The following is a 27,477-nucleotide window of genomic DNA, read 5'->3' on the forward strand; positions in this document are numbered from 1 at the left end:
CACCTTATACCCTGCATTGCTTGATGTACGTAGACTAGGCCTACGCAGAATATTACACAACATACATAAATCATCATACTATGATAGCCCTGAAGTGCAATTCATAAATACCAATGGGGAAAACAGTCCATGGCCAAGTGGAAAGGGAACTGGGCTTGTAACTGGAGGGTTGGCTATTTCAGTACCAGGTCAAAACAGCTGGAGACTGAGCAAGGTTCCTAGTAGAGGTAAAGTTCTGGTAAAGGCGACAGTGAAGTGACACAACCATTCTGTAACATCACAAACAAATCGGAAACGTGTTTATGGTTCAAAACAGAGAGACTGGTGAATCACATTGTGTTTTTTTATATATAGGACTTTGTCCATTGACCATCGTAGAACTGAGTGCACACAGGAAATATCCTACTTTATTGCTGTCAGGAAGGTGTCTGCTTCCTCTTTGACATAGTTATGGTGAGATAAGAGATTCTTATTTGCTCTCACAGTAATTTGGAGCGGATACAGAGGAACTGATGTAGGTGTGAGAGTGTGAGTGAATGGTTGTTTGTCTCTATATGTGGCACTGCGATGGACTGGAGAACTGTCTAAGGTGTACCCCGCCTATCGTCCTATGTCAGCTGAGATAGGCACAGCTACTCCAGCGACCCTCTGGTGGAGGATAAAGCGGTAGATGATGGATGGATGGATTTAATGTGGCATGTACCCCAGAATGAGTGGGGTCAGCTCTATGGAGGACCAACATGTTTTCACAAGACCCAACAATGGACAAACTAAACACCTTTTAGTTTTGATGTTAACTAAAGGCTAACATAGGTTCTTCAAAAACACTTGGAAGGGAAGAGTGAGGTGAGGGATATTCAGCTGCAATCATGCAACATCACCAATAAATGTTGCTCAATGTCACAGAATGTTCCTTAAAGTACGCCTGGAGCAATGTGGGCTGAGATTTCAAGGAAATATAGCTCAAGGCAATTGGAGCTGTAGTGGAGATAAAGTAGTGGTTAATATTTAACAAACCGACAACCCACTATACTAAGTTTTATGATGAATACTGAGAACCTGAGAATAACTCTCCTTCAAGGTTGTTGTGTCAGAATCTCAGCATTGCTTCACAGAGGTTAGTGTGTTCACTGAAATCACAGACCAAGAGTTGCGGATATTAGAGCAAGTCAGTCACTCATTAGCTTTTAATAGGCTGCTGAATCAGCCAGCTGTGCACACGCTCTGGCCCTGCAGGCCAAAAACATCCTGGGTTTATCCAAAAGTAAGCAAACTAATGCTGTCTCAGGTTGCTGTGACATGGATCCATTATCATCATCATCAGTATGCTTTATTTATTATGATATAATATTGGAATGCAGATCATTCTAACATACAATAGTTTTATCCACTTAGATAAAATAAGAATGACCAGAATGATCTTTAAGCCAATGACGGCAGCATTTTGTTGGAACCCACTGACTGGGTCGGGACCCACAGATGGGTCACAGGTGATATTTATTAATCTATTTAATCTTTATTATAGACTTTTACTTGAGCTTTATTAAATAGCACATGCATAGAATTTCGTTTTGATTAATTTACCAAAACATACAGTATAACAGTACAGTATTTCTTCAACATGTCTGATTTACTTACTCATAATACTAATAAAAATAATATAAGGTTTTTAAGAAAGTCAGAAAAAGTTATCACTGAGTTAACAAATTTGCTCTTGTTGTGATACATACAGGATTTTAAATTGGGTCAGAGAGTTTGTCATCTTTGGGAAACACCGCTGTGAACCATGTATTACATCATATCAACTATCTGTTGAGGGGTGCAACACATCAACTTCAATTTCCATAACTTACAAAAAAACAAGCATATTTACATTACTAAAGAATAAATAAATTAAAATGTCATGAGGATGAAGAAAGACAGTGAAGGGAGTGATCTGATGTAGACTTACTTACACGGTTGAACATGATTTTTTATTTTTAACAAGAATGAAATCGTCCTCCGACATAAAACTGCCTCATTGATAACATGGTCTGTTCTAAAGATGTGGTTGATCCAGAATGGCTGCACGCTTCTGCTCCCTGGCTTGGCTCCTCCATAACTTCAGCACCTGTGAACATAGTATCCTGTCACGTATCCAATGATGTAGATGGAAACCAGTGCAGCCAGAGCACCTGCTGTCTTCACTGCTACTCCAATGCTGCCAACACACACTCTGTTGTAGAGTCTATGAATGCAAGAGTTTAAGAGTAGATCAACTTTAGTTTGACCATAAATTCTTGTACTTCTTGTAAACTTGTACTGTAATATAAAATCACTTTCATCCTGACATGTCCCAGTATCTGGTTTCATCTCATAAACATTTGTGGGGTCAGGCTTCAGAATGTCTCACCTCATCGTGGCAGACTGCGATGCCTCTACGTTCATGTTAATGTTGTCCTCATTCCAGCGATCATACTGCACTCCGCCTGTGTTGCTGGAGTCCATGAGGGAAGGCCTTCCTCAGAGGTTTTTCTTCACTTTGACTGCTTCACTGCTCTGCCTGGACTCACACAGTCAGAGCTCTGACACAGCGACAACAGAGTTGTTAGTGTCCAACAAAGTGTCCACAACTCAGGTGATAATGAACTATTTATCTGTGAGGCATTGTGACACAATCAATATTGAATATGGTGTCAAAATAGGAGTAGAGGTCACTTGCTGCTGATCTTTATGCTGTACATATATAATCTTCAAAACATGTGATAAAGGAAAGAAGAATTCAGATGAAATGAGATTCATGTGTACTCACCTAATGTCAAACAATGTGAAACAGTCAACACCCTGTCCATAAAGCTCTGGTTTGCAGCATATTTAAAGACACGACTGAGACGGAGAGAATCATTCCTCCTGCTTAGTATGAGACCTTGACCATAGTTCATGTGTTCACATAGGTTCACCCTGTCATAAAGTATTTTCACCTCCGTATATGACTCACACTTGGTGATAAATAGGAATTTAAACTCTGAGTGATGAGCTTGCACTCAGGTTTCATCACATCCTGTGCAGATAGTGGAGTATAATGTGAAAACAATGTTCACTTTTATACATTTTCATAATTGGCTGCTCTCCATCTGACATGAAAGGGTGATTTGGTCAAATATAAATAAAATGGAACAATGTCATTTGCATTCTAGTTAAGAGAAATGGCAAGTTCAAGTGGAGTGTGAGCTGAGGTTTGAAGGAAATGAAGCACAATGAGACCCATCAGAGGCGCAGCTTGTGAACAGGCAATGAAGGTAGCTGCTTGGGGCCCCGAGCCGAACATAATGGTGATGAGCACTGGTTGGAGGGGCCCCTGGGAATTTTTGCAAATGTTTGCCCTGGGAATCGCCTCTGAGCCCCATGTAGGGTAGTTGGTGCAGTAACAGTGAATATTACTCAATTCTTGAAAGAAAGGGTCTGAGACAAAATGGTGGTTGATGTTTAACAATTCAACTGCAACCAAACCAAACTACACAATGTATATTGAGGACCTGATGATAACTGTACCTTTAAAACTCACAAAGGCCTCCACAGAGGCTCAGAGGCTATTATTAAAGTGTAATGCAATCCAGCAATTTCAGTCTCTCACTCTCATCCTTTTACTGTAAATACTTTTTCCACCAGTGCTGGATGAACAGCCCTCCGGAGCTGAGGGCACTGATCAAATAATGATATTGTTCAGATTGAACTGCGTTGAAGAACTTTGAACTGCGGACACAAACGTGTTATTCCCGTAGAGGGCAGCGTTGCTACTCTCAGTGTACGGCCTGTCGGGAATAATTATTAGAGGAAGAAGATTGGTGTCACCGCGTAAACACTTCCGGTGTGCCAAAATACCGCTCCGCGTATTTCAGGTTTGTTAAAGCGTTTCTCGCGTGCTGTGATTAACCTCATGTTTTACTCTGACTAAGCTTTCAATGTGAGTAAACACTACTGTTATGAATTCTGTATTTAATTTACTGATAGTGATACTAGTATCTAGTTTTTAAGTCATGTCATTAGCCGCGGAAGTTATTTGGCGACCGTACTTGTGTTAGCTAGCTACCACTGGGTAGCTAATGTGCTAGCATCACGCTGTACTCACAACACGGTACATTTATATGGATTTAAATACGTTCATGTTTAATTTGCTGATATATGCTCCTACTTTACAATTAATCTTTGCGTTCATACAGATTATATAATAATTATTATTTCATGTCTTGTGTCTCCTTAACTAGCCGATCGTAACTGGTCGTGTGCCAGCTATATATGGTCAAGATATAACCATTCATAACATATTAATTATTAATTTTTTTGTGTAACGTTTTTCCCGAACGGGGTTTGCTTACGAATGCTGCAAAGTGCATTAAAACATTATATTAACATACATGTATGTATTTTATGCCACTTGTTTATATTACTTATGTATTGTGCAGCTTAGATAATCTATCTATATAGTTTATGTCTCATTTGTGGTTATGAAACTTAAAAGATTTTTGGCCATTAGCTGCCCTGATAATATATTGCTAGTTGTACAAAAGAGATGGACCACATATATTTCCTATGTTTAATATATTATGTTATTAATATGCATGTTGTTCTCAGAAACGTGTATGCTGCAGACTCACCAAAAAAATGTAATCTGAATTTTATTTATTCAATTTTGCTTTATGCATTATTTGTATTTAAAATATATTATGCCAGTGTAGTCACAAAATGCAACTGTGGAGAAAGCCTATATGTTAATCAATAAATGTTTTAGTAATTTGTTATTGTTAAATTGTAATCAGAACTTAGACATTAGATAACAAGTACTCTGTGTGTGGAGCAGGCAGCGCAGAGTGGAAGCCGATGGGGGACGAAAAGGAGACCTGGAAAGTTAAAACTCTTGACGAAATCCTACTTGAGAAGAAACGGAGACGAGAATTAGAAGAGCAATCGGATCCCAAGTGCCAGAACAATGTAAAGTATTTCAAACTTAATGTAGGATGAATATGATTATGGTTGCATCTTTATGCTAAGACATACTCAAGACATATTTGGGTGTTTGCTTTCTGCAAATATCGGAAGCTACAGTACTTGTCAAATGTCCTGACAATTAGCGATTTTTTTCCGTAAACATCTTCCAAGTGCATGTTAACGATTTCTCTCACATTTTTGCTCTCTTTGTCTTGCACAGTTCACGCAAGGCGTTGTTGCACAGGCGGATGATCGGGAATCCAAACGAGACACTCCGGAGGAAGGAGAACTACAAGATCAAAGAATGGAAATAACAATTCGTAATTCCCCATATACACGGGAAGACTCAACAGAGGACAGGTACTTGGATATTTAATGAAATAAAGATGAGATATTGATAAAAATGTATTGATTTGAATTGAATTGTTTTCTGATGTAAAAAAAATTATAATAATAATAAAATAATGGCGTATGTAACTATGTTTCTGTTGTTTTAACTTAAAAGTGTGTTTTGTAATAGTTAAGTAAAAATGTATTTAACCCAGTGGCAGTGGTTGTTAAGAGTGTTTTCTTTACATTTACACAGAGGTGAGGAGGATGAATCACTAGCAATCAAGCCTCCACAGCAGATGGCTAGGAAAGACAAATCTCACCACAGAAAGGAAGAGAAGAGAAAAGATAAAAGACGTCATCGCAGTCACTCTGGTGAAGGAGGTATGAAAGAAAATATGCGTGTCGCAGCTGAATAATACAAGCATGGAATACAGTAGTTTCTGCGAGTGTGGCAGTTCTCATGGTCTGTACTTTTACAGCAGTGAAAAACGTGCGACCCAAAGACAAAGAAAAAGAGCGAGAAAGTGATCGCAGGAAACGCCAGTGGGAAGAAGAGAAAGCCCGACGAGAATGGGAAAGGCAGAAACGGAGGGAAGAGGCCAGAGCTCATTCACGAAGAGAGAGGTGAGCTTTGGCACTACAGTTGACTAACTTGCAATTAAAATTACAACAAATCTTGACAAAACTGGAAATTTGGCTGTCTGAGCAAACCTCAAGTTAATTCTCTTGTTTTTTTCTTTTTTAAATAGTGTGTTTGTGTGTCCCCCCAACAGAGAACGTCTGGAGCAGGCAGAGCGCCAGCGTGAGCGAGATCGAAAGCTGCGTGAACAGCAAAAAGAGCAACGGGATCTCAAGGATCGAGAGAGGAGGGTCGAAGAGCGACGCAAAGAAAGGGGTGCTCGGCGAGAAGGTCAGTGGACACTTGCTGGCAATGAGTATATATCTTCACTTTATACAGAGCAATCCGAGTATTTCCTTGTGACATTGATTTATATTGAAGTCAGAATAAAGCAATGAAAAACATCTCTTCTGATTTTGTAGGGACTAATTACGACACTAATTGCGATATGATGAGCAACATTCTCTGCACAGAGATGCTCAGATTTATGTTCAGTGGGAAACATGGAAGCTAAATGTTGCTGTTCTTGTTTGTACAGATAATTAACTTAAACGCTGCAACATCAAACCACGTTTTTAACTAACATGTACAGAAGCAATGTTTTCACCATACTATACACAAACAGAGCTGGTTTAGCTACTGTCCTGCTCTCTCTTTTTCTATGAGCTGTGCCCGGAGCCTCACAGCAGGTCTGCTCTTCTTTTATACTTATAATAAAGTGAGAGTGCCTCGCTGCTTGGTTTGAGCTTTTCTGTTTGATGAAGCTTGCTGTGGGTTTTTCTACTTTTACAGCATTTAAGGAGGAGTTATTCTAACTATGGCTCTGGTTAGAGCTGGGCGATATATGGAAAATGTATCATTATCAAAATGTATGACAATAATCACCGTCCATGTCAATATATAAGTTAATTAAAAAAAAATAAAAATAAAAGTCGTCTTTGGCTGTGTGTGTAGGTTGGCAGGCAGGCTACCGGAATGTTCGTGTCCCTTTAAGATGCTCGGCTATGTACATCGCGTGTAATCGCGTGACTCCACACCCTCCAGTCTGTGACAAAAAGGGAAAGAGACGGTGAGGAAAGACGACGCGGCCACTGCCGCGGTAGCAGTGTTGCCAACTGGGCAACTTTGTTGCTAAATCTGGCGACTTTCAAACTCCTCCTAACAATTTTTTTGTCAAAAGCGACTAGCGACTTTTTCTGGTGTTATTTGAGACTTTTGTGGTGTTTGGAGACTCTCACGTGAAAGCACGAAGCCCTCTGCAGTTACTGTGCTCAACAAGCGGCGGATGCTGCCGGGATCCCTGTCCCCTTCCATAGCACTCGCAGTCAGTCAGAGCAGAGAGGAGACCCTCTGGCTTACAGAGCGGGGTGTAAATGTAAATGTTTGTTCACTCAGTCTCTCAGTCATATATGTTATGTCTGATGTGTGTCAGTACTGATACCTGTACCGTGTCACGGCGCACATGCGATTAAATCAGGCAAATTATACAAGGCTGTCACGTAATTTAGCGACTTTGAATTATCGTTCATTTATCGTTATCGAGGAGAGCTGCTCAATATATCGTGATATTGATTTGAGGCCATATCGCCCAGCCCTAGCTCTGGTGCCCCAACACGCCTAAAATCCTGAACAGAAGATTAGAGAGAAACAGATTTCAATCCATCCATCTATCTTCTACTGCTTTATCCTCCACTTGAGGGGTTGTGGGGGTCGCTGTGCCAAATCCCAGCTGATGTAGTGTGATAGGCGGGCTGCACCCTGGACAGTTCACTGTTTTCAGTCTCGACTCCATATTTCTTTACTTCACAGTTGTAATGTTTGCTTTTGTCTTGAAGCTTGGCTAAACACATCCACAGCATCTAGGATTGTTGTCCAATCAGCAAAGGATGTGATGTGAACCTTGTGAAGTGAAACATGAATATTAAGAGACCTTTCATTCCACAGTTCCGTCTCACCACCGGATGCTACCAGATGAGTATGGTGGTAAGACGAAACAAAGTCACCACAGTCGCAGTCCTACTCGTGATCCCCGAGACCGATCTGAACACAGTGAACAGAGGAAAAGTGCAAGTGAGTTTACCATTTGCTTTTACTATATTTATTAACAGTATCCTGTCATTGTTTAATAGTACGACTCCCTATTATAATAATAAGATAATGCACATTTCAACATAGCTCACGCTATATTTTGTCTACAGCGTTAAAGGAGGAGAAACCTGACATCAAAGACCTGCTCGCGGATCTCCAGGACATCAGTGACAATGAAAGGAAGACCAGCACAGCAGAATCCTCCATGGGTAATAAAATAACCTAATCTACATTTTTCATTTTAACAGGCAATTAGCATATCAAACCTGTTGCATACGAGTACGAGATGTCTAATTATTGTAGTGTTGTCATTGTATTAACACCTTTGGGATGAATGTCTTCTTTTATGGAATGCAAAATGAGATGGGAGATATTGCTTAGTTATGTTGTGCAGATCAAATTTCTAAGATGAGTTAAGTAGATGAGAAACACTGCAGGAATTACTGGAGTTGACACTCATCTACCAAAACCAATAGCAAGTAATCACTGTCAGTTTTTTCTTGTCGCCTGGGCGATCGATTTTATCGATTAATTGGAGACATGGAACAAGTGACTGCACGCTGCAAAGTTTTTTTTAAGCACATTTTAACAAAAGGCAGTAGCACAAATAGGGAAAGCACCGCTGATTGCAAACAGTGAGCTACCGCTGTATGTGACTGTATACCAGACAGTGTCTTTGCTTCGGAGAATTCTGACACAAGGATCAAGCCGAACCGTGCCGAAATGTAGATCATTTAAAAATATTTAACAGTCCCAAAAATGTGGGTTAATCTCCGACAATTACCAGGGAAATGTCTAATATCAATATTTAACACAGTAGTCTGATGGCATCACGCGTCACTGTATTTCAGTCCAGAGACTGTGACACAGACACGGAGTCTGTGCTACAGTCATGGAGGTCGATTTAAAATATTTTATATAACTGACTCTGAAACACTGTATGTGTGTGTAAAACGGCATGCATTTACACATAGTACATCATATGAATACGGTAATTATTTTTTTCATAAATAAATTGGGGATTTTATTTTTAGGCCATATCGCCCAGCCCCATTTTCTTTTTTGATTTCTTTTATAACGTTTCTATTCTTGTCTAGCATCAGGATCAGGCTCGGAAGATGATGATGATGAAGATGAAGAGGAGTCCAGCAGTCAGAGTGAAGGTGGACAGGAGGAAGGAGAAGACGAAGACGTGGAGGAGGAGGAGGAGTCTGTCTCAGGCTCAGGGAGGTCTGAGCAAAGTGCAGGTAAAACTGTTAAAAAACACTGTCACAGTGACAGGTTCAGCTTGACAGCATCACAAGTTTAACACACCGGCTTCTTCCTTTTCAGAGGATGTAAGTGAAGATGAGCATTCAGATGAAGACTTTGAAGATGAGGGGGAAAATGGAAATCACATTCCAGCAGGTGGGTGCACCACTGATAAGAGAAGTAATGTTTCTGAGACTGAAACCAAAATTCCGTATCACGATCAGAGACTGTTTTTTAAAACTGGACATAGTCTTCCAGGTTGAGAAGACTAGTAAAGCCCCTGAAGTTGGGCAGAAAGCGCAGTTACCCACTTGGGGGCGACTCTGCTGGTTGCAAAGTTTGAATGGAAGTCTATGAGAAAATTAGCCTACTTCTGACTTATTATAACTTCAATAAAGATTTTCCTTGGGAATTAACTTGACCGCTACTTCCGTGACTTTAGCACTAGCACAAGATTTTTTAAATGATGTTCCTATTAAGTGGAGAATAGGTTATACAAAACAGTGATTGATGATATACTGACTTGAGTTGTAGGATGAACCTGTTGGTTTCTCATTATTGCTCCTGTAATTAATGTTTTCCTGTTTACATTTATCACTGTAACACACATGCATATCGAAATTATTATTCTATTTGTATTTAGGCTGGGTTCTATAAATTGTAAGTATTGCACTTAACTCTCACTTATACACTGGATGTTTTTTGGCCAAAAAATGATTGAAGGATTATGCCTGCGGAGAGGGCTAGACTTGTTTACTCTGCTCAAAATGGATAATTAATTAAATCAGTGTGATTTTATTTGTGTAGCCCATATTCACAAATCACAACTGGCCTCATAGGGCTTAACAAAGTGCAATATTGTCAGACTTTAAACTGTGTTAGGGGAAACCTCAGAGTGAGTCACAAGTAAAGATCCATCTCCTATGACGCATGTAACCGTAAACATTAGTGTATAAACATAGATATTCAGAGTTTCCATTCAGAGATGCATCAGATCCATTTAAATGCCACTAAACAATCCATGTTAAATTGTTGAGGCTCTGATGAGTTGCATTAACCAGTGCCAAAGTAACTTCACTTTTTGCCCCTGCAGTGCCAGAGTCCCGCTTTGACCATGACTCAGAAGAGGATGGGGAAGATATGGAGGAAGAGGATGAGGATGAAGCAGGAGAAGCTGACCCCACTCCTCAGTCTCAGGCCCGCTCCCCTACCCCGACTCCTGAAGAGAACTACATCCCTGACTCCCCACCTATTTCACCTGTGGAGCTGAAGAAGGAGCTGCCCAAATATTTGCCAGCTTTACAGGTCAGGACCATAATTTGTATGATAATTGAAGACCCATAAAGTTGTTTTGGCAACCAGGAGAGTTGCCCCCTGATGGCTCATTGCAACTTCCGTGATACTTAATTGGCTTCATTTTTCAAATTAGAAGATGTACATTTTTATAAACAGTCTGTGGTTCCATTGATCCATTGCATTTCAGGGTTGTCGCAGTGTTGAAGAATTCCAGTGTCTGAACCGAATAGAGGAGGGAACGTATGGTGTTGTGTACAGAGCCAAAGACAAAAAGACTGGTAAAACATTAAACAAATGGATTTGGTTGATCAGAGTGAATAGAGATGATTGGCTGATGAAACAATAAATGTGGTTGAATGTTTTCAGATGAGATTGTGGCACTGAAACGGCTAAAGATGGAGAAGGAGAAGGAGGGCTTTCCCATCACCTCTTTAAGAGAAATCAATACGATTCTGAAAGCTCAACACCCAAACATCGTCACAGTAAGGGTGAGGAAAGCTTTTGATTGCTAAGTCGTTAATTTGTTCATCTGTGTTTTTCCAGCAACATTCTCATCTCTTCTTCCTTCTCCACTATATTAGGAAATTGTTGTTGGCAGCAATATGGACAAGATCTACATTGTGATGAACTATGTTGAACATGACCTGAAGAGCCTGATGGAAACCATGAAGCAGCCCTTCCTGCCAGGTGATTGATATTGAACACCAGAGAAATTGACATTTGCTCCATTTCCCTTCATTTTTTGTTTTTATTTAAATGATATAAATGACATACTAGATTTTTCTTAACTTTTACCTTCATTAGTGAAGGTCATGCAGAAGCTCTATTAAAGCCTGATGCTTCTCTTCCAGGTGAAGTAAAAACCTTGATGATTCAGCTGCTTCATGGAGTCAGACATCTCCACGATAACTGGATCCTGCACCGGGATCTGAAGACGTCTAATCTGCTGCTGAGCCACAAGGGCATCCTTAAGGTATGCAACAGCTTCTCTTCCAGGAAGAATCGAATTATAGAATTATTTAAGTAAGTGGTTAACAGAGTAGTGTCTTCACTGCTTTTTTTTCAGTTCACTTTATTCCTTAAAGGGACACTGTGTAGTATTTATGGGTTTACATAACCCAAAATCCACTTTTTTAAACATATTATGTGCTCCTGCATTGTCTAGTCGCTGTATAATAGTTTTTTTTAATTTTCGTAGTGTTTCAAAAAGTCATGTAAAATACCATGGTCGCGGGCCGCGGTTGCATAGCCACTGTTAGCAGCGAGACGCCATGTTTCTACCGGAGCCTGTAAGGACAAACGCGAGAGAACAAATCAAGCGTCGCTTTACTTCTAGCGGAAGTCCCGCCTCCACTCTCTCCGCTTCGTCTGCTTGGGCCGCGGTAGCTCGCCCTCTCCCTCGCCTCACGAACCTCATCTGCTGACACGGAGGTAGACAACGAGGACGACATTTGACCCGCTGCGGATACCCTAGCGCTCAGGGAAGGGAGGGGGTGAGCAGATGAGCAGTTCTTTGTTGTAAATTTCAGCCTCTCCTCTAGATGTCACTATAAACTACTTACTTCACCTTTAATGTAACCTTGAAAATATATATTGAGAAAGGAAAATCTTTAGTTTGGTGTAATAAACAAACTCAATGACTCTCCTTATAATTCGTCTTTGGACAATATACAAATTTCCCACAAGCTAGCAGCACCACAGCACACTTGCACAAACAGTACATGATTACTAAAAGTCAATTAGACCGTGAACATCTGGCAGAATGTATGACAGACTCTGTCACTATATAAATAAACCAGGTTTTGCACAGACATTTGCCACTGTACATTCTTTGCAAGATGATGACAGTAGCAAACACAAATCACACAAGAACAACCTTTAAAATTAGAGATGACATTACTGTGGTGCTGCACTGGAGCTGTGTAAAAGTCCACCATTGGATTTGTTTTTTCACAATGGTCTAATGACCATATTTTATTATTTCTCTGTCTCTTTATTATAAAACAGCCATAAAATACGGAACAAATGTGTGGAGTATTAAAGTAGAATTCTTTCAGGAAAACGGATTCCATAAGGTAAAGTGTCAAATATTTAGTGTGACCTCCCTTTTACACTTGAAGAATAGCAGGACCTTGGCTTTCTTAAACCTGGTCGTGGAACCCTAATTAATGTGACACCTGTGTTTGTCCAACTATTCCATTGCCAAAATGGCAGCTGTTTAAAGGTCTCTTACACTAAGTTCATTGAAGACATGCTTGAGCATTACGTACACATGTATGGGTTTAACTCACTCGTATATATGACTAACTTTCAGTCACATCATTCCGTTCAAAATGCTGCAGATAACAATATTTGACTGACACATAAAATGATGGTTTTGTATCAGCAAGGCCAGTTAGTTGTGGCCCAAGACTTTATACACAGTACTGTATATGAATATGGTCATTTGGTTTCTTGACAAAATATACAATTGTTACCTGCAGTAACCTACAGAACTGATATTTTTTTCTTTTTATTGCTTTAACATTTTTTTTTTCCTTTTGTGTTGCAGATTGGAGACTTTGGTTTGGCGCGTGAGTACGGTTCCCCACTGAAGCCCTACACTCCCATAGTGGTGACCCTGTGGTATCGCTCACCTGAGCTGCTGCTTGGAGCCAAGGTGAGAAGTCAACTTCACGCTACCTTCCCACATTGCACAAGTGAATGAAATGCTCTGAGTTTAACGTTACATAGAATGGAAGTGATTTGCTTTAATAGATGTTGTGACATCATGCTTCACTAATATATATCAAGTGTTTGACCCAAAGACACAATACATGTATATAACCAGCCAACAGAGGACCAGCAGCCTGTCAGAGCGCACCTACTGACACACACAAGACAAACTTAACCGAAGACACTTGCCAGGAAGTATGACTACTTTATGTTTCTGCGGACTGCCACTGTGTTTGTTCTTCTCTCCGCAGGAGTACTCCACAGCTGTGGACATGTGGTCAGTGGGCTGCATATTTGGCGAGCTCCTAACCCAGAAACCGCTTTTCCCCGGAAAGTCTGAAATTGACCAAATTAATAAGATTTTCAAGGTAAATGTTCTGCTATTCCCTCATGCAATATAAAGTACATTTTCAACATAAAGGATAAAGCTCTTTAGGTGACTACATGTAAATGCTGTTTTGTCAGCCTGCAGTTCTGCAGTGTGCTGCTATTGTTCAATGTCGGATCAGCTGTTGAAGCTGTATGACTGAGAGGCTGCGCTTTAGTTATCTGAAAATAATCTGCCTAAAGCATGCCAGCTATGTCTGGACTGATGTAACTTTGTCCTCCCTTCATCCTCCTCCTCCTCTAGTCCCCACAGTGATAGTTCAAAGTACTAGAATACACTTGTCTATTGCCTCGTCTGTGGTTGATTAACCCCTCTTCCAAATATCTCAGATTCTCCTGTCCTTGCACTAACACTTGTCTGTGTCAACTGTAGGATCTGGGGTCACCCAGTGAGAAGATCTGGCCTGGCTACAACGAGCTGCCAGCTTTGAAGAAGATGACTTTCACAGAGTATCCATACAACAACCTGCGAAAGCGCTTTGGAGCACTGCTCTCAGACCAGGGCTTTGACCTCATGAACAAGTAGGATTTCTAAAGGCTGTCTTTATTCCACACAAACGTACTGCATTTATACGAGGAATCTCATCCAGGTGCTCCAGCTGTTTTTTTGTTTTGTCTGCCACATTGAAAGAGCCAGTGTATAAGAATTAAGCCTTGCCCACACTAAAATGACCAGGTTTTGTATACTCAATATTTTTTAACCAGGGTGAACCTGTGAAACAAAGGTGATTTCTCCAGTCTGGCCTGTTTTTTTTTCACTGTTCAGCAGGCAAATAAATAATTAGTGTGGTCACCTGGGTCTTGCATTTCCACTAATGCCACTCAGATTTAAAGTCAATAAAATTCCAGAATCATTTGACGTAGAAGTGAGTGCCAATTCCCTTTTCCCAAGCATGTCAGGGAACTACGGTGGCTTTTACATATCAAAAAGAACATTGATATTTTTCATTTGCAACTTCTCTTGCACGCATTCACTTCAAAACCTGAAACAGAAGCTCTGTCTGGTTTGTCCATTCAGGTTGTTATAGAAACATGGCAGCCTGTGTAAACCAAGAATGTTGTTTAAAGTTATAAAGCCAATAAACCATTTTTATATCCTACACACTTGGACCTTTTAAAGCAATCTATTTTAATATAAGATCAAAAAAAACATGGTTGGCAGGTTCAGATATTTGAAGGTCCCCCTCCTGTTTCAATTTTGGCTGCTTTCATTTATTATCACATGCCAGTGAATGCAAATATCAACCTCAAATATCAGTACTTGCTTGGATCAATACAGTGCTACTCTTGTCAGATTCTGTTCCTCCTTCCAGAGCTTCATATTCAGTCAGTCCATTTCTGGCAAGCTGACTTAAAACATGACAACAGCAGTGGACTGGTAATTCATCAGCATACCTCAGCAGCAGTCATGTTCTATCCTCCTGTTCTGTTTCTCCCACACATGCATGCACACTCACCATGGTGATGCTTCACTCTACAGGAAAATGTTTTTCGGAAACACTGTAAACACGGAAAATAATCTTCTCATGCAGGTGGTGATGGGTTCATAATTCTTTCTTGCACATTCCACAAATCAGCATTGTTTCATGACTACAAAGAGCAGAGATGCATTTTCTCCACTCTCCTCTCTCTCAAATCCTCAGCCACCCACAGAGACTTTTGCCTACACCTACAAATGTCAAAACCACACCACTGGCTCTCCTCACAACATGTCCACTGTGTTACCAGAGGATCACAGTTCAGTGGAAGTTTGGCACATTGCCACTGCTGCTGAAACCTTCCAGCTGTCAGGAGACTCACAAAAGTGTTTACTCAGGGGCATATTCAGACTGCAAGAGGTCAACACATTAAAATGTATTTACATGCTCTAGAGTGAGAACTGGATATTTGCTCTGAAAATCAATGCAAGTTCATTTTCTGACTAGGAGGCTGTGAATCAAGATGCCACCTTCAGCTTCATAACAGGCTCTAATTGTAATTAACTTAAGCATTTTGCATATTTAGCATGCATTTATTACGACGTGTAAGTGTTATCTTGAGGAGGAGGAGGAGGAGGGAAATTGTAAGTAAATCAGTAAGTTGAAGATATTGTAATGCGGCATGTCTGGAATAATGTCCACTCCGGCTGTTTCCACACTCGTGCATAGCACCCAGGGGTATTGTTAGGATCAGATATATTCAGTCTGTTCTGTGATATGTGGCTGAACCTCTGGATTTAAAGTGTGCAGTGATCTCTTCACGCTTGAAAACGGCACTGGTGCCGTTCATTTTTCAGAAACTTTTCCTGCCAACATGGCAGAGTGACCCGACTGTTCAAAGTTGTATTTGCCCCAGGGGGAAAGTGTAGCACGGCCAGCAGCAACCAAAAATAAATACAAATAGACCAGATGTCACGAGTCACATGACCTGCTTGAGTATAAACGTTCTTGGTTTTTTTTGTAATGTCAAGGCAATACATCTCCGATACTAGAATTGAATGTGGCCATGTATGTGCATGCAGTAAGGCAAGGTGACTTTACAGGGACATAGAACGCACAAAATGCGACCCGTCTTAACTAGCAGTTGAACAGGTGAATGTTATGTAGTGACTGGTCAGTGTAGGTTTGTAGGTGGATGTAACAGCTGGTTATGAATATCACACCTGTCTTTGTTTAGTAGTGTTTGGATGTGGAGGTGACTACTCTCCTACCCAAGCAGTTACTTGGTTTCTTTATTGTGTCAGATTTAATTAATTGCAATAACAAGATTGCATTGACAAAGACACAGAATATGAGTAGTGTTGGATCTCTACACAGTTATTCGTTTCCATCACCTTGTGTTAAAAACATGTGTGCTTGCCTTCAGAAAATAATCAGCGGGGCTTTGAGGAGGCGCAAACTCGCAGGCACAGGAAGCAAGTGCACATTCTTTGACTTTGAAAGCAAACAATCATTTAGACACAAGTGGGGGATTATCTCTTTCAAATTCCTGTGTTGGTCCCAAGTGTCATTGGCACAGGAAGACGAGCCCTCCCACAATGAACACACATTGTGAGCTGCCTGTGCTTCTTAAATGAAATGTCTCTTAAGTGTATTAGCATCTCTAAACTCTGCCACTGTTTTCCAGATTCCTAACTTACTGCCCCAGTAAGAGGATTGTGTCAGATGAGGCACTAAAGCACGAGTACTTCAGAGAGACGCCACTGCCCATCGACACGTCGGTGTTCCCCACCTGGCCGGCCAAGAGCGAGCAGCAGAGGGTGAAGAGAGGCACCAGTCCTCGTCCACCCGAGGGAGGCCTGGCCTATAGTCACCTGGTAAGAACATTAGGCTCCACTTTCTCCATTACATACAGCTACCAGGCTTTCAGCACGCTGTCTGTGTTAAATAGATTACTGACCTACAGGCTTCTGCTTTGTGTCCGCGTATTTCCTCCTTGTGTTTTCCATGATGAGCACCTTTTAGATCTTAATGTTTTCAACAGTAGTCAAAACCCCCCCATTAAGTTGTTTTTTTTCTGCTGATGCTGATATTTTTTCAGTGAAAGTTTCAGGTGATGTTTTTTTGTTACAAATAAGTTAGACAATTTAATGCCACAGTGTTCATTCTTTATATCCGATTAATTCTTGTCATGGTTGAAGGGTGCGTGCAACCGATTATGTTTACATCAGCACTCGAAACCTAGAATCAACAATTACATTTTTTTTTTTTTTTAAAGAAATGTCCAGCTTGTCCATGCATACTTGTGGTGTACATATCTCATTTGAGACTGTTAAGGGTTTTCCAAGAATTACCAGTTAAGCAATTTTCACCTGTACAATAAATATTTAAGCAATAATGTGGAGTTAATAATGTGATAAAACGGAATATTATTGACTGCAGGTTAATTTTTTTTAACCCACTGTCTCTCCAGGGTGATGATGACCTAAAAGACACAGGATTTCACCTGACAACCAGCAACCAGGGAGCATCTGCAGTCGGTCCAGGATTCAGCCTCAAATTCTGAGCACGGAACTGCAGGGACACTTGGCTGTTGAACTGAGACAGAGGGAGCAAAGCGTTCTGGAACTTTTAAGTCGATGGAGTCACAGGTTTACACCTGCAAACCAGATACACATCTGAACTACTGCAACTGTTACCAAACAGTCAGGACTGTTTCACAGCAAGACTGGTGGCTCAAACATTGAATTCTCAGATATTTTATTCCCCCCTCAGATCTTTTGCTTTTGTGCTCTGTCCTTTCAAGTCATTTCTTATCAAAATATGGTAATTTTAGCTCTTGAAGAAGAGACGACAATAAATTTGCTAGAGTTGTAGTTCTTATGTTTGAATTGTTTTATTTCACTATATTTTTTTACAGAGAGAGAGGACCAGATTGTCTAAATGGATGGTATTTCCTCGCTGCCTAAGCTACTGTATAATGATGCAGCATTGGCTGTGTTTTCCATCCTGCATATTGTTAGAGCTTAACTGGGGGCTGGTGGTTCTCTTGACAGGGGGATGATGTTTTAGTTAGAAATAAAGTTTGAAACTTTGTTTCGTCTGCCATTTTCCCTGTATTTATAAATTCTACAAGCTATGTAAACACAACCGCACACTGCCCCGGGAGAGAAAAAAAAATCTAGGGAAGTTGAGACAAAAAAAAAATCTAGCCTTGAACCCTCGCTGTCCAAAAGTGATGTCATTCTTTGCACTGCACACTTTGTCTCGGTACTTTGTTCTTTCAGAGAAAAAGAGGCCCAGACATTGCTCTGCTGTCTTTGTTTTTAAATGGCTCTGCAGTTTCTCTATTAACCCAATAAATTCTTTGATTTTTCAGCCGAAGAAAAATAAACCGCACAGTGTCGTTGCCTGCAAGACCTGCTGGCTGCTTTCATTGGAACACACGCATAAAAAAATACCCCCATCTGGGGACTTCTAAGGCCACTGTTAAATGGAAATGTTCATTTATCAGTTTTATCTATCCCCCGACCCCACTGGAGCCCTTCTGCAGATTATTACACCTGATGTGTTGAATAAGCTTGGAAGGAGAGCTGCTTGTGGAGCTGACTGCTCAGTCTCTGGAGACAAACTCCTGGCTTCACTGCAAGGCTAGTAAAGTACGCTAGACGTCTGAGGTGTTCCATATGTGGTTTAAGTTCCAAATTGTTCCAAAGGCTGTAGACAACATTGCTTATTCTGGCTTTATTAGCTTAGTTTGGTCGGTGCGTAAATTATTCAAATGGTATGCATCTAAAGCAAGGGCTTCTGTAATTTTTCAGACCTCAGAAAAGACACGCATTAGGGACATGGGTAATTTCGCGTGACATTTCTTTCCATGGGACCTATTCGCAGAATTTAACTGAAAACTCTCCAACTGTGCTAATACACTTTTAGTTCAAATGTAGCACTGCACAACTGCTGAATCGTCCCCATTTTTTTTTTTTGCAATGACAACAAAAATGTCCTGGGTGGTTTTGGGCCCCCATTACTGCCTCAGCAGCTTTGGAGACGTCCAGGCCTGATGATTGCAGAGTGGACTTAATTCCAAAATAGCTGACGAGGGATGCATGGATTTTTCATCACCAAATGAAGCACAAACTGCAATCACTATGATTGCCCGCACTTGCCTGTCAGGTAGTATTTTCGCAAAAATACGTCTTGTCACGGAACATTTATTATTTGCACATATGAAAATGCAGTTACTCAATGACACCGATGACAGACGTGTGTGCACGAAAGATACAGGGAGACATAAAAAAAAAAAAAAAATACAGAAATATGTGCCCTAGTGAATGAGGTCTGCTGGTGACCACGTGTGTGTGTGTGAATGTTGTCCTGTTCCGTGTGCAGAGGAGTCGTTTGTGGCGTTCAGAAACGCACACGTACCCTCCAGGAGTAGGTAGTGAGAACTTTATCCTTTTTCTTCACAATGCAGGTGTATGTGCCTTCATTGATGGCGTTGGCCACTATGGTAATGTGGTCATCTTTGAGTGAGATGTAGTTTGGGTGAGAGAACTCCAGCAGCTCCCCGTCTTTGTACCAGCTGGAATGGGAGTCGGGACGTTAGACAGTGCAGAGTGAAGTCATACAGCAGCAGCAGTACAAATAACTGAATGTGGCAGGATACTCACTATACTTTGCCTTTCTTTGACGCTATTTTCTTCCCACAGCGAAAAGTAAGCATCTTGCCTTCGATGACCAGCTTGTTTTTGGTACGTGGAGGAGCGGGTGTGGGAGCCACAGTGGGAAAAGGGAATTCTGTAGATAAAGAGGAAATATTCCACATTAAGAAGCACGTATATCACAGCTTTGATGATCCTTTCTGTACATACAGTGATCGTCTTACGACCAGGTCATACGCAGACGTACGCTAAGGTGTCGTACATTTTGCCATGCGCCCACAGAGATCCTACATGGACTCGATGCCAATGAATGTGAGCATGCTCCCTATAGCACAACACTTCAGTGTCCAGTCCAGTTGTTCAGGTCACAAGAGGCACCCAAACAAGACGGTAACCATGGAAAATTACGGACCCAAACACGTACGTTTTAACACTCAAAAGAATACAAGGAAATACCAAAGAGGGGGAGTTCCAGGTAAGACATTGCTGCCAGTGTCATGGAATATGAGACCTAGTATGGATGTGTTGAACGCTAGACTGGGTAATTTAGTATGAATGGAACCGCAAGCATCTAATCACATGTGGATATGCGAAACAGCTCTCAGTGGAGATGTGATGTGATGTGGGCAGTATGACTTGGCCATTATATTATAATTTCTAAAATATATTATTATTTTGTCACACTCCTAAAATAAATGATCTTACAAACATCTGATGCAAACCTTATCAGATGAGACAACCTCTGACCTGCTGGTGCCATGACTGCCTTATCAATATGATCGCTCCCATCTGGTTTGTAACAAACACAGCAGTCTGCATAGAGTGATCAACTCAAATTCTGCTTAAAACCAGTCACTCTCGTTAATGCCACAAAAATCCAAATTGACCTTGTGTGTCTCTAACCCTCAAGCCACAGTCTGAAATTCCAGCGGCTTTGGACTCACTCAGGAATTTTCCACAGCCGTACAACATCTCCCAATCAACAATGAGGAACAGATTACTGTGAGCCAGGAATCGTATCCTCTTGCTTCTCTCCGTGCTGTCCCTCGTTTGCTGACAAAAATCTCAGACGGCCACAACAGCCTATGAGCTGAGGTGGTTAAGAGGAGCCACTTCCTGTTTTGCAACAGAAGACCTGGCACCAGCACTTCCCACAATAAGCCTATAAAGAGGCTTAGGCTGCTGATGCTTTATCGATATATGGTGCAGGTGAAGGTGTCAACAGGTACCTCCCCTGCACTGGAGACGCTGCTACTCTGCAGAGCTATATGCATTCCTCTTCGGTAACAAGTGCAGTTCCCCTTCAAATGAGATTCTTGAAAACCCCCATCACTGCTATGCATGGCTGGACCTGTTGGCTCCCGTTGCTCCATTGGCAAACGGTTCACAGCAGCTCCTTGTGCTGCTCAATTGAGAGAAAACTCTCCTCTTTTTTTTTCCTCCCCCTGGACTGCTGCTGTTTTCTGCTGCTCCCTAACCCTTACCGTAACAGAAATCACAGCTGGAGGGGCAGTGCTTCTGCATCAGCCTGCGCTTGTTGTCGCAATAGCCTTTCCGAGCCCAAGCTGGACAGATAAATAACCGGTCCAAACATCCTGGAAGAAAGAAGGAGGAGGAGACAACAGCTTTCAGTCAGCAGCACAAGAATTTGGATCCTTGATCTACTTTAACTTCCAATGAAAATGACTCACCAAAATACACACTAATGGTGACTCACGAGGAGTTGAGATACTATTCATTAATGCCACGTTGTCTTTTAGTGTCACTTGTCAAAGACTCTTTCCCCTGTTTGTTTCTGAGCAGAAATGGACTGCAGGTTTTGTATCTCTGGGTCTACATGGATATCCCAGTGTTGGACTCAGACTACATTAACATTTTTGACTTGCAAGATGGACACTACTTCATTTAATTCTTCCCCTGACTTGGCTGAGACATGGAAAGACAACATGATGGTCCAATCATAACTTCCATCTGTCAAAACTTACACAACTTTTATCACCAAAAACGTGGAGTCAACGATGTTGTGTATTGTATTCAAGACGTTTCAGTGCTTCACCTTTACCATGAATTGCATAATATCTTCCTTCATTTACTAGCTCTAGATTATTGTCTTGCATGATTGGCTACGTCAGTACAAGATGTTTTTAGTGTCAAAGCCAAAAAGAAAGAGAAATCTATCAACAGAAATGAAATGCAATATTTATAATCATGTTATCGTCTTGCATGTTACAGTGTTGTGACACGACACAACCTTTTAACCATTACAAAAAGTACTTTCATATGGCATATCGGAGTTCAAATAAATGAATATATCAGAGCTGATTAACAAAGAGACACAGTCGCGGATCAGAAGGATCATGGTCTGATATGTCCTGAGGATGGATTGCTTTCATACATGTTTGGGATTGTGGCCACATGAACCCTCAAACTGCCTCCAAATGTGGATTCTGCGGTTCGATCTGAAGACACATTCAGGACAGATTGAGAGAGTTCAGCTCTCTGTACTTGTTAGACGTTATGTTTTGGGTGTGATGTAGACGCGATCAGATCACAAAGAACAAATATCAATACCAGGCCTGAACCGGGTCCATGTGTGTCAACACACCGTAAAGACGCTGTATACCCCACACGTCGTCCTGTGTGATTAGCTTGCGCCCCGTCAAAGTTGAATTGAGGTGCATTATAGCTTTCGGGTTCAAGGAGTGCATGAGTCCCAGGACGTGGCCAATTTCATGAGTTGCCACGTGGACGAGATCCGTGAGCCAAACCCCTGTAACGAAGACACTGTTGATTATTTTTGCTATTTTTGCAACTTCAATCACCTTCTGATGATAAATATGATTGGTCTCAACAAACGTGATCAAGACACATGCCTTTCTTCCAACTGAAGCGCATGTTTCCAAGGATCCAGTATTCATGGTCGTCAAAGTGGATCTCGCCTGTTGGCGGGAAGAAGGCATGAGCCAGTTCTCCTGTGATGCCGTCGAAACAATGGTGCAAATAGGACTGCAGACAGTCTGTGTGGTTGACGGGGTAGAATCCTGCCAAAACACAGAGAGAGAGAGAGAGACGCATACTTCAGAGCTGAGGAGGGAAACCCTGACTCCAATATTACTGCTCTGTGTAGACTACAGTGGGGGGGGGTTGATGGATTACAAAAGACAGAGTTTTTTTTTTTTCCTCCAGCCTTCACAGTGCAGGATGACAAACATTCCTCTTACTGTCACTCAGAATTTACGACGCAGGGTCATGGCGTTTGCATCCAAAGGGACAGATAAAGCATGATTTACATGGCATCGCCATTAGCTGACATGTATGGCGGTTGTTGAGCATTTCTTTTTTTTCTCACATTTCGAATTATAAATCATCCTGAATATAAGCTTGGTAATATAGTTGCAATGGTGTGATTTAATGATTCTGGAGCCGCACAGAGAGAGAAAACCAGTAACGACAAAGCAGAAGTCTGGAACCCAGAGCCAAGGAACATCTGTTGAGGACTGATATAGCTCCGTGCAGCGTACCCACCAATCTTAATGTCTGCTTCTTGGTCAGCTGGCACTTCTCTGAAGCTGAACGGCGAGACGTCGCTCCACATGCCAAAAGCCTTGGCGATGCCTCGGCGCGTGTCGCTGGCATTTATCAGGTTCGTTGGGAAGGAGAGCAACCTGCTCAGAAACAACAGCATTGTGTAGTTAATACAGGTCCCAACACACACACAGTTAATAGGTCTCTAAACACATCTCTCCGCAGCAGAGGGATCTGCCAAAACACAATGGCTACTGTTCAGACGGATCAGAATTCCCACAAGCCCTGGAAGTACAGCTCATTTCTGTGACTCTCTTATGCTGTATATCAGCTAATAGTTATACTCATGTTGATACGCTCAGTAAAGATCAAATATAATATTTCTTAGTATCAGGTGCTAGCAATATTTTATCAAGTCAGGGCTCATTATCCACTGTTTGTCTCCTGTCCTGTCAGTTGATGGGACATTCTAGGAAAACGGTTTGAACCTCTCTAGATCCGTCTAATTATCTTCTGAAGAACTCAGATTTATGGGATTATCATAAAACGGCTCCAAAAAGAATAAAAAATCCCTGGGACTTCTCCAAATAGTTTGTCCAAATGTTTTATAACCAAGCGATTGCAGGGCATTCCACTGCGCGCGTCCTAATCTACCCCTACAACAAAAAAATGCAAGCAGATGTGTTCGACGAACACCATCAGAACTTCCCTTCTGCCTCTCTTTTCTACAACAAAGCATTCTGCTGCCTTAACTAGAGGAGGAATTTCAAATCAATTACTTGTATGTTAGTTTAAGCTTGTCCCATTTCAGCTGCTCCGGGGTCAGGGTGTAGCGCTTGTTCCTGGACAGGTGAAGCACCTGTGACCGGGCCTCTTTGCGGATCCCGATGAGCAACACAGTGGTGTAAGCTTCTTCCTTGGACAAAGAAAAACCTTTAATTAATCACCTCACAGTGAGAAGTGAAGTTCAAAAAAACCCAACAGAATCTTGAGACATCTGTAACTGGTACTGCGCTGTAATTGAAAGAGGATGCAGTCATTAAGCTTTTTGAAGGAATTCAATGAGAGACGTTTAATGCTTTGCTTATTACAATGTCTTGGAGTGAGTTTGCCGCTTTGTGGCTGCAGGCAACGAACCGCATTTGTTATCCTGACACTTCAAGCTCTGCTCAACAGTTATTGTCATTTCTGCATTTTGCTTGTGAAAGTTGTGTGAGATTGTCACGCAGGAGCATTTCTATAACTCTTGTAAGAAAAGGAAAGTGTTGAGCAGTAAAAGTGCTATTTAAACTTTTAACGGGAGCTTGCGTCAGTCAACGCTTTGGGGACGGGCATCGTCTCCAAATAATCTAACCTGGATTTTCGGCTATTTTTCTCCCTTTGAAAGACTGTTGATGGGAGCTTTACATTTCACTGCTTTCATAAATATTCTGCGACTGAAGTTAAGTTGTGGTTTGTCTTGGCTGCAAGGCTCCATAATAGAAGTCGCACCAGCTGATAAAATCTATAACTTTTTTCATGAAGATGGGTTTAAGTGATGAATCCACTTTCCAGCGCTTGAAGTCAGGCTTCGATTCTGACCCGAGGAGGATGTTCTGTGCAAGAGAACACGAAGACCTTCGATGTATTGATGAATTTAGTGCAGATTGAAAGCCTGAAACAGGCTTGAATCGTACCTTGAATCTTGATTTCTGTGAATTGACAATTTTACCTTTTTAAACCATAACCATCTGCGCTTATTTACATATGACTGATGCATATGTACAGTTAATATCTCAGCCTTCAAACAAAGTCGTTGCATTGTCTGTCAAAGTTGGAAAGGCTTCAGTCTGCTTCAGGCAAGTGTGCATCAGACCACACAGAAACATCTGAAACGTCTTTGCAGCTTTTACAAACAAAACTTTTACTTTAATGCCTTTTCTAACTAGTACATTGCAATGATGGCCCATTTACGTTCATTCACACAGGTAATTGAGCTGCCTTCACACGTCTCGATTAGTTTGGATGTTACCAATTGAACTATTTTCAATCATTTTCCTTTTTTTGTCAATTTATTCTACAGACTTTTCTGAAAACACAGGGGAGAACTGTAGGTTTTAAGAGTAAATATAGTAACTCCCTCCCCTTTGTATTCTACACCGTACCCTCTGGTTTCTGGTCCTGCTTCACCCAGTGAGGACAAGCAGTACTTCCTTCATTTCCTTACCAAAATAGTGAAACAGACACAGGCAGTCTGGCAGACTGTCTGACACTGCTGCTGGACCGGACAACGTCTGGCCAACATTATTTTTCTATACTGCATTTTAATGTTGAGGTAACTAATTGATGCAGCAGTTGTTTTTCAACACACTGGAGTCTTGTGTGTTCAGTGGTTCTCCAGTTGTTTATTAATATTCAATGCAGATCTAATCTCAATCTCAGCACTGAAGGCCCCCCAAAAAAAACTCTGGGCGAGTGAGCACTCAGAGGACTGTCATACTTTTAAATTGAACATTTTTGATTCATACAAATATGAGTATATATTATTTTCATATACGAGGAAGAAACCCGTAAAAAAATGCTGCATTTTGACCCATCATTATTCAACAGTCTATAACGAACGTATCTAAATAAGTTATGTAATCCTCCACAGCAGGCTGCAAGTGACTGACATTTAATAGGAGTGTGTGGTGGTTGGCAGTAATTGAAGTTGCTGAGTTGCAATTCAGTGACGATATTACAGTTCAGGGATCTATTCCTTTCTTACCAAATTGCATGAATTCATCCAACCACTAGACCAAACACTGACTGAATGTAATGAACATTCCCTGTGGGACAGTGACATTTGAGGAAACCACAGAGAGGAGTTAAATTGCATGGACAGTAGACATCTTTTTTAAAAGTCTTTAAAAGCTGAGTGGACTTCCACTGAATTGAGTGAAATGAGACTATGAATGAATGAAATAGAATATTGTTTGTAATGACATTGTCCTGGCACCTCCGTAGATCATTCTTAGTCTTCATTTAATGTCACTTTACTGACAAAATCTGTTCAGAAAATGTATTTAATTGTCTTTATCTAGGCTACTTAATTAAATATTTGCACTGTTGCTATAATTGGGATTTTATAATTGTAATTTTTATTATGCTAAGTTGATTTGGAAACTAGGACTAAGAATTATATCACCGGTAATGAAAAATCTTGCATTAAGGCTTAAAACTAATACAATAGCAGTAGAGGACAATGGACAATACTTAAAACATATCAATGATAAAACGTTTCATTACAGTATTAAATAAGTGTTTAATTGCAATAGTGTTAATGCCGAATTTCAAAGTAAACCCATAATGATACAAGACCATTACACATGAATCACTCCTCTAATGCAACTTCATAGAAAATCATATTCAATGTTAAATAGTAAAAATTTTGACTGTGGTTTGGTGTTTTTTTTGTTTTTTTTTTGCTCCTGAATTGTTGCACAACTTCACGATTTTAAAACCTAAAAAAAAAACGCTATAATGGAGCCGACGGTGTGAGTGACAGACATTTAAGGTATTGTGATGAAGTGGTCACAGCATACCTCTAACCTCCAGGAGGGAAACGCTGTGGTTTGTTGCATCCCTGCGAACAGCAGCGTGAGCAGCGCCAGCAGAGGAGCGAAGCCCCGCTCTCCTCTCCGTAAACTTGTGGGAGTCTGACAGTTCACCATGGCTGCGATATCACACCTCCAGGAAAAAAAAATAAAAAAAATAAAATAATGATAGAAAAATAAAAATAAAATCCCTTCACGAAGATTCACACAGATTAACAATGAGTGCCTGTGAGTGCTATTTCCTTTCCATTGCACCTCTGCAGTTATATTAGCCCTTTGTTTACCTATAGCGGTGGCGTGTGCAGCAGCCGAGCAGCGCAGTCCAGCCTGCGGACCGGCGGGTAGTGAGAGTTGTGCAGACTGCATCAGCTCGGCTTGGCTCGGCTTGGCTCGGCTCAGTGCGCCTGCCAGTGGCTGGTTTCACATTACTGCCGCTGGGGCAGGGGGTCAGCGTCGAGACAATCTAATGAAAACCAAACGCCCCTGTCCATCAAACCGCTGGAGTTTAAGCAGAATCAGATGCTTTGTTTAGAGGGAATTAAAGGGATAGTTCAGAGGTTTTTTTTTGTTTTTTTTAAAAGTGTGGCTGCATGGATTGTATTTAAAAAAAATGAAGCCCAGGAAGTAGGATGAAAAGTAGC

General features: G+C 41.1%; 3 protein-coding genes across 5 annotated transcripts; 1 reads left to right on the forward strand and 2 right to left on the reverse strand.

The window, feature by feature from the left end:
- Positions 1 to 2,103: 2,103 nt before the first annotated feature.
- smim1 (small integral membrane protein 1) lies at positions 2,104 to 2,487 on the reverse strand (the record flags this gene model as incomplete). The annotated part of the gene is made up of 2 exons (XM_083895625.1): positions 2,104 to 2,227; positions 2,393 to 2,487. 2 exons carry the CDS (start codon positions 2,485 to 2,487, stop codon positions 2,104 to 2,106), a joined length of 219 nt encoding a protein of 72 aa, XP_083751751.1.
- A 1,359-nt stretch (positions 2,488 to 3,846) lies between these two features.
- cdk11b (cyclin dependent kinase 11B) lies at positions 3,847 to 18,160 on the forward strand. 3 transcript variants are annotated; one of them, XM_083895685.1, is made up of 20 exons: positions 3,847 to 3,943; positions 4,838 to 4,968; positions 5,186 to 5,325; positions 5,552 to 5,679; positions 5,778 to 5,922; positions 6,048 to 6,208; positions 7,862 to 7,987; positions 8,116 to 8,214; positions 9,103 to 9,252; positions 9,338 to 9,412; positions 10,350 to 10,561; positions 10,740 to 10,830; positions 10,919 to 11,040; positions 11,134 to 11,239; positions 11,404 to 11,525; positions 13,104 to 13,211; positions 13,519 to 13,635; positions 14,028 to 14,176; positions 16,760 to 16,949; positions 17,546 to 18,160. In XM_083895685.1, exons 2-20 carry the CDS (start codon positions 4,858 to 4,860, stop codon positions 17,636 to 17,638), a joined length of 2,445 nt encoding a protein of 814 aa, XP_083751811.1. In that variant the 5' UTR covers positions 3,847 to 3,943; positions 4,838 to 4,857; the 3' UTR covers positions 17,639 to 18,160. The 3 variants fall into 3 exon arrangements, with proteins under 3 accessions (XP_083751811.1, XP_083751812.1, XP_083751813.1); XM_083895686.1 differs by having other exon boundaries at positions 6,072 to 6,208; XM_083895687.1 differs by lacking the exons at positions 3,847 to 3,943; positions 4,838 to 4,968 and having other exon boundaries at positions 5,204 to 5,325; positions 5,554 to 5,679.
- Positions 18,161 to 19,482: 1,322 nt separating this feature from the next.
- On the reverse strand, positions 19,483 to 26,959 carry mmp23ba (matrix metallopeptidase 23ba; the record flags this gene model as incomplete). The annotated part of the gene is made up of 8 exons (XM_083894474.1): positions 26,825 to 26,959; positions 24,041 to 24,177; positions 23,262 to 23,401; positions 22,610 to 22,777; positions 22,342 to 22,506; positions 21,221 to 21,331; positions 19,746 to 19,872; positions 19,483 to 19,657 (listed from the first exon to the last, which is right to left on the reverse strand). The coding sequence occupies exons 1-8, from the start codon at positions 26,951 to 26,953 to the stop codon at positions 19,483 to 19,485; spliced, it is 1,152 nt and encodes a 383-aa protein (XP_083750600.1). The 5' UTR covers positions 26,954 to 26,959.
- Positions 26,960 to 27,477: the final 518 nt, after the last annotated feature.

The sequence above is a fragment of the Microchirus variegatus genome (assembly GCF_963457635.1).
Source record: "Microchirus variegatus genome assembly, chromosome: 9".
Taxonomy (NCBI): Eukaryota; Metazoa; Chordata; class Actinopteri; order Pleuronectiformes; family Soleidae; genus Microchirus; species Microchirus variegatus.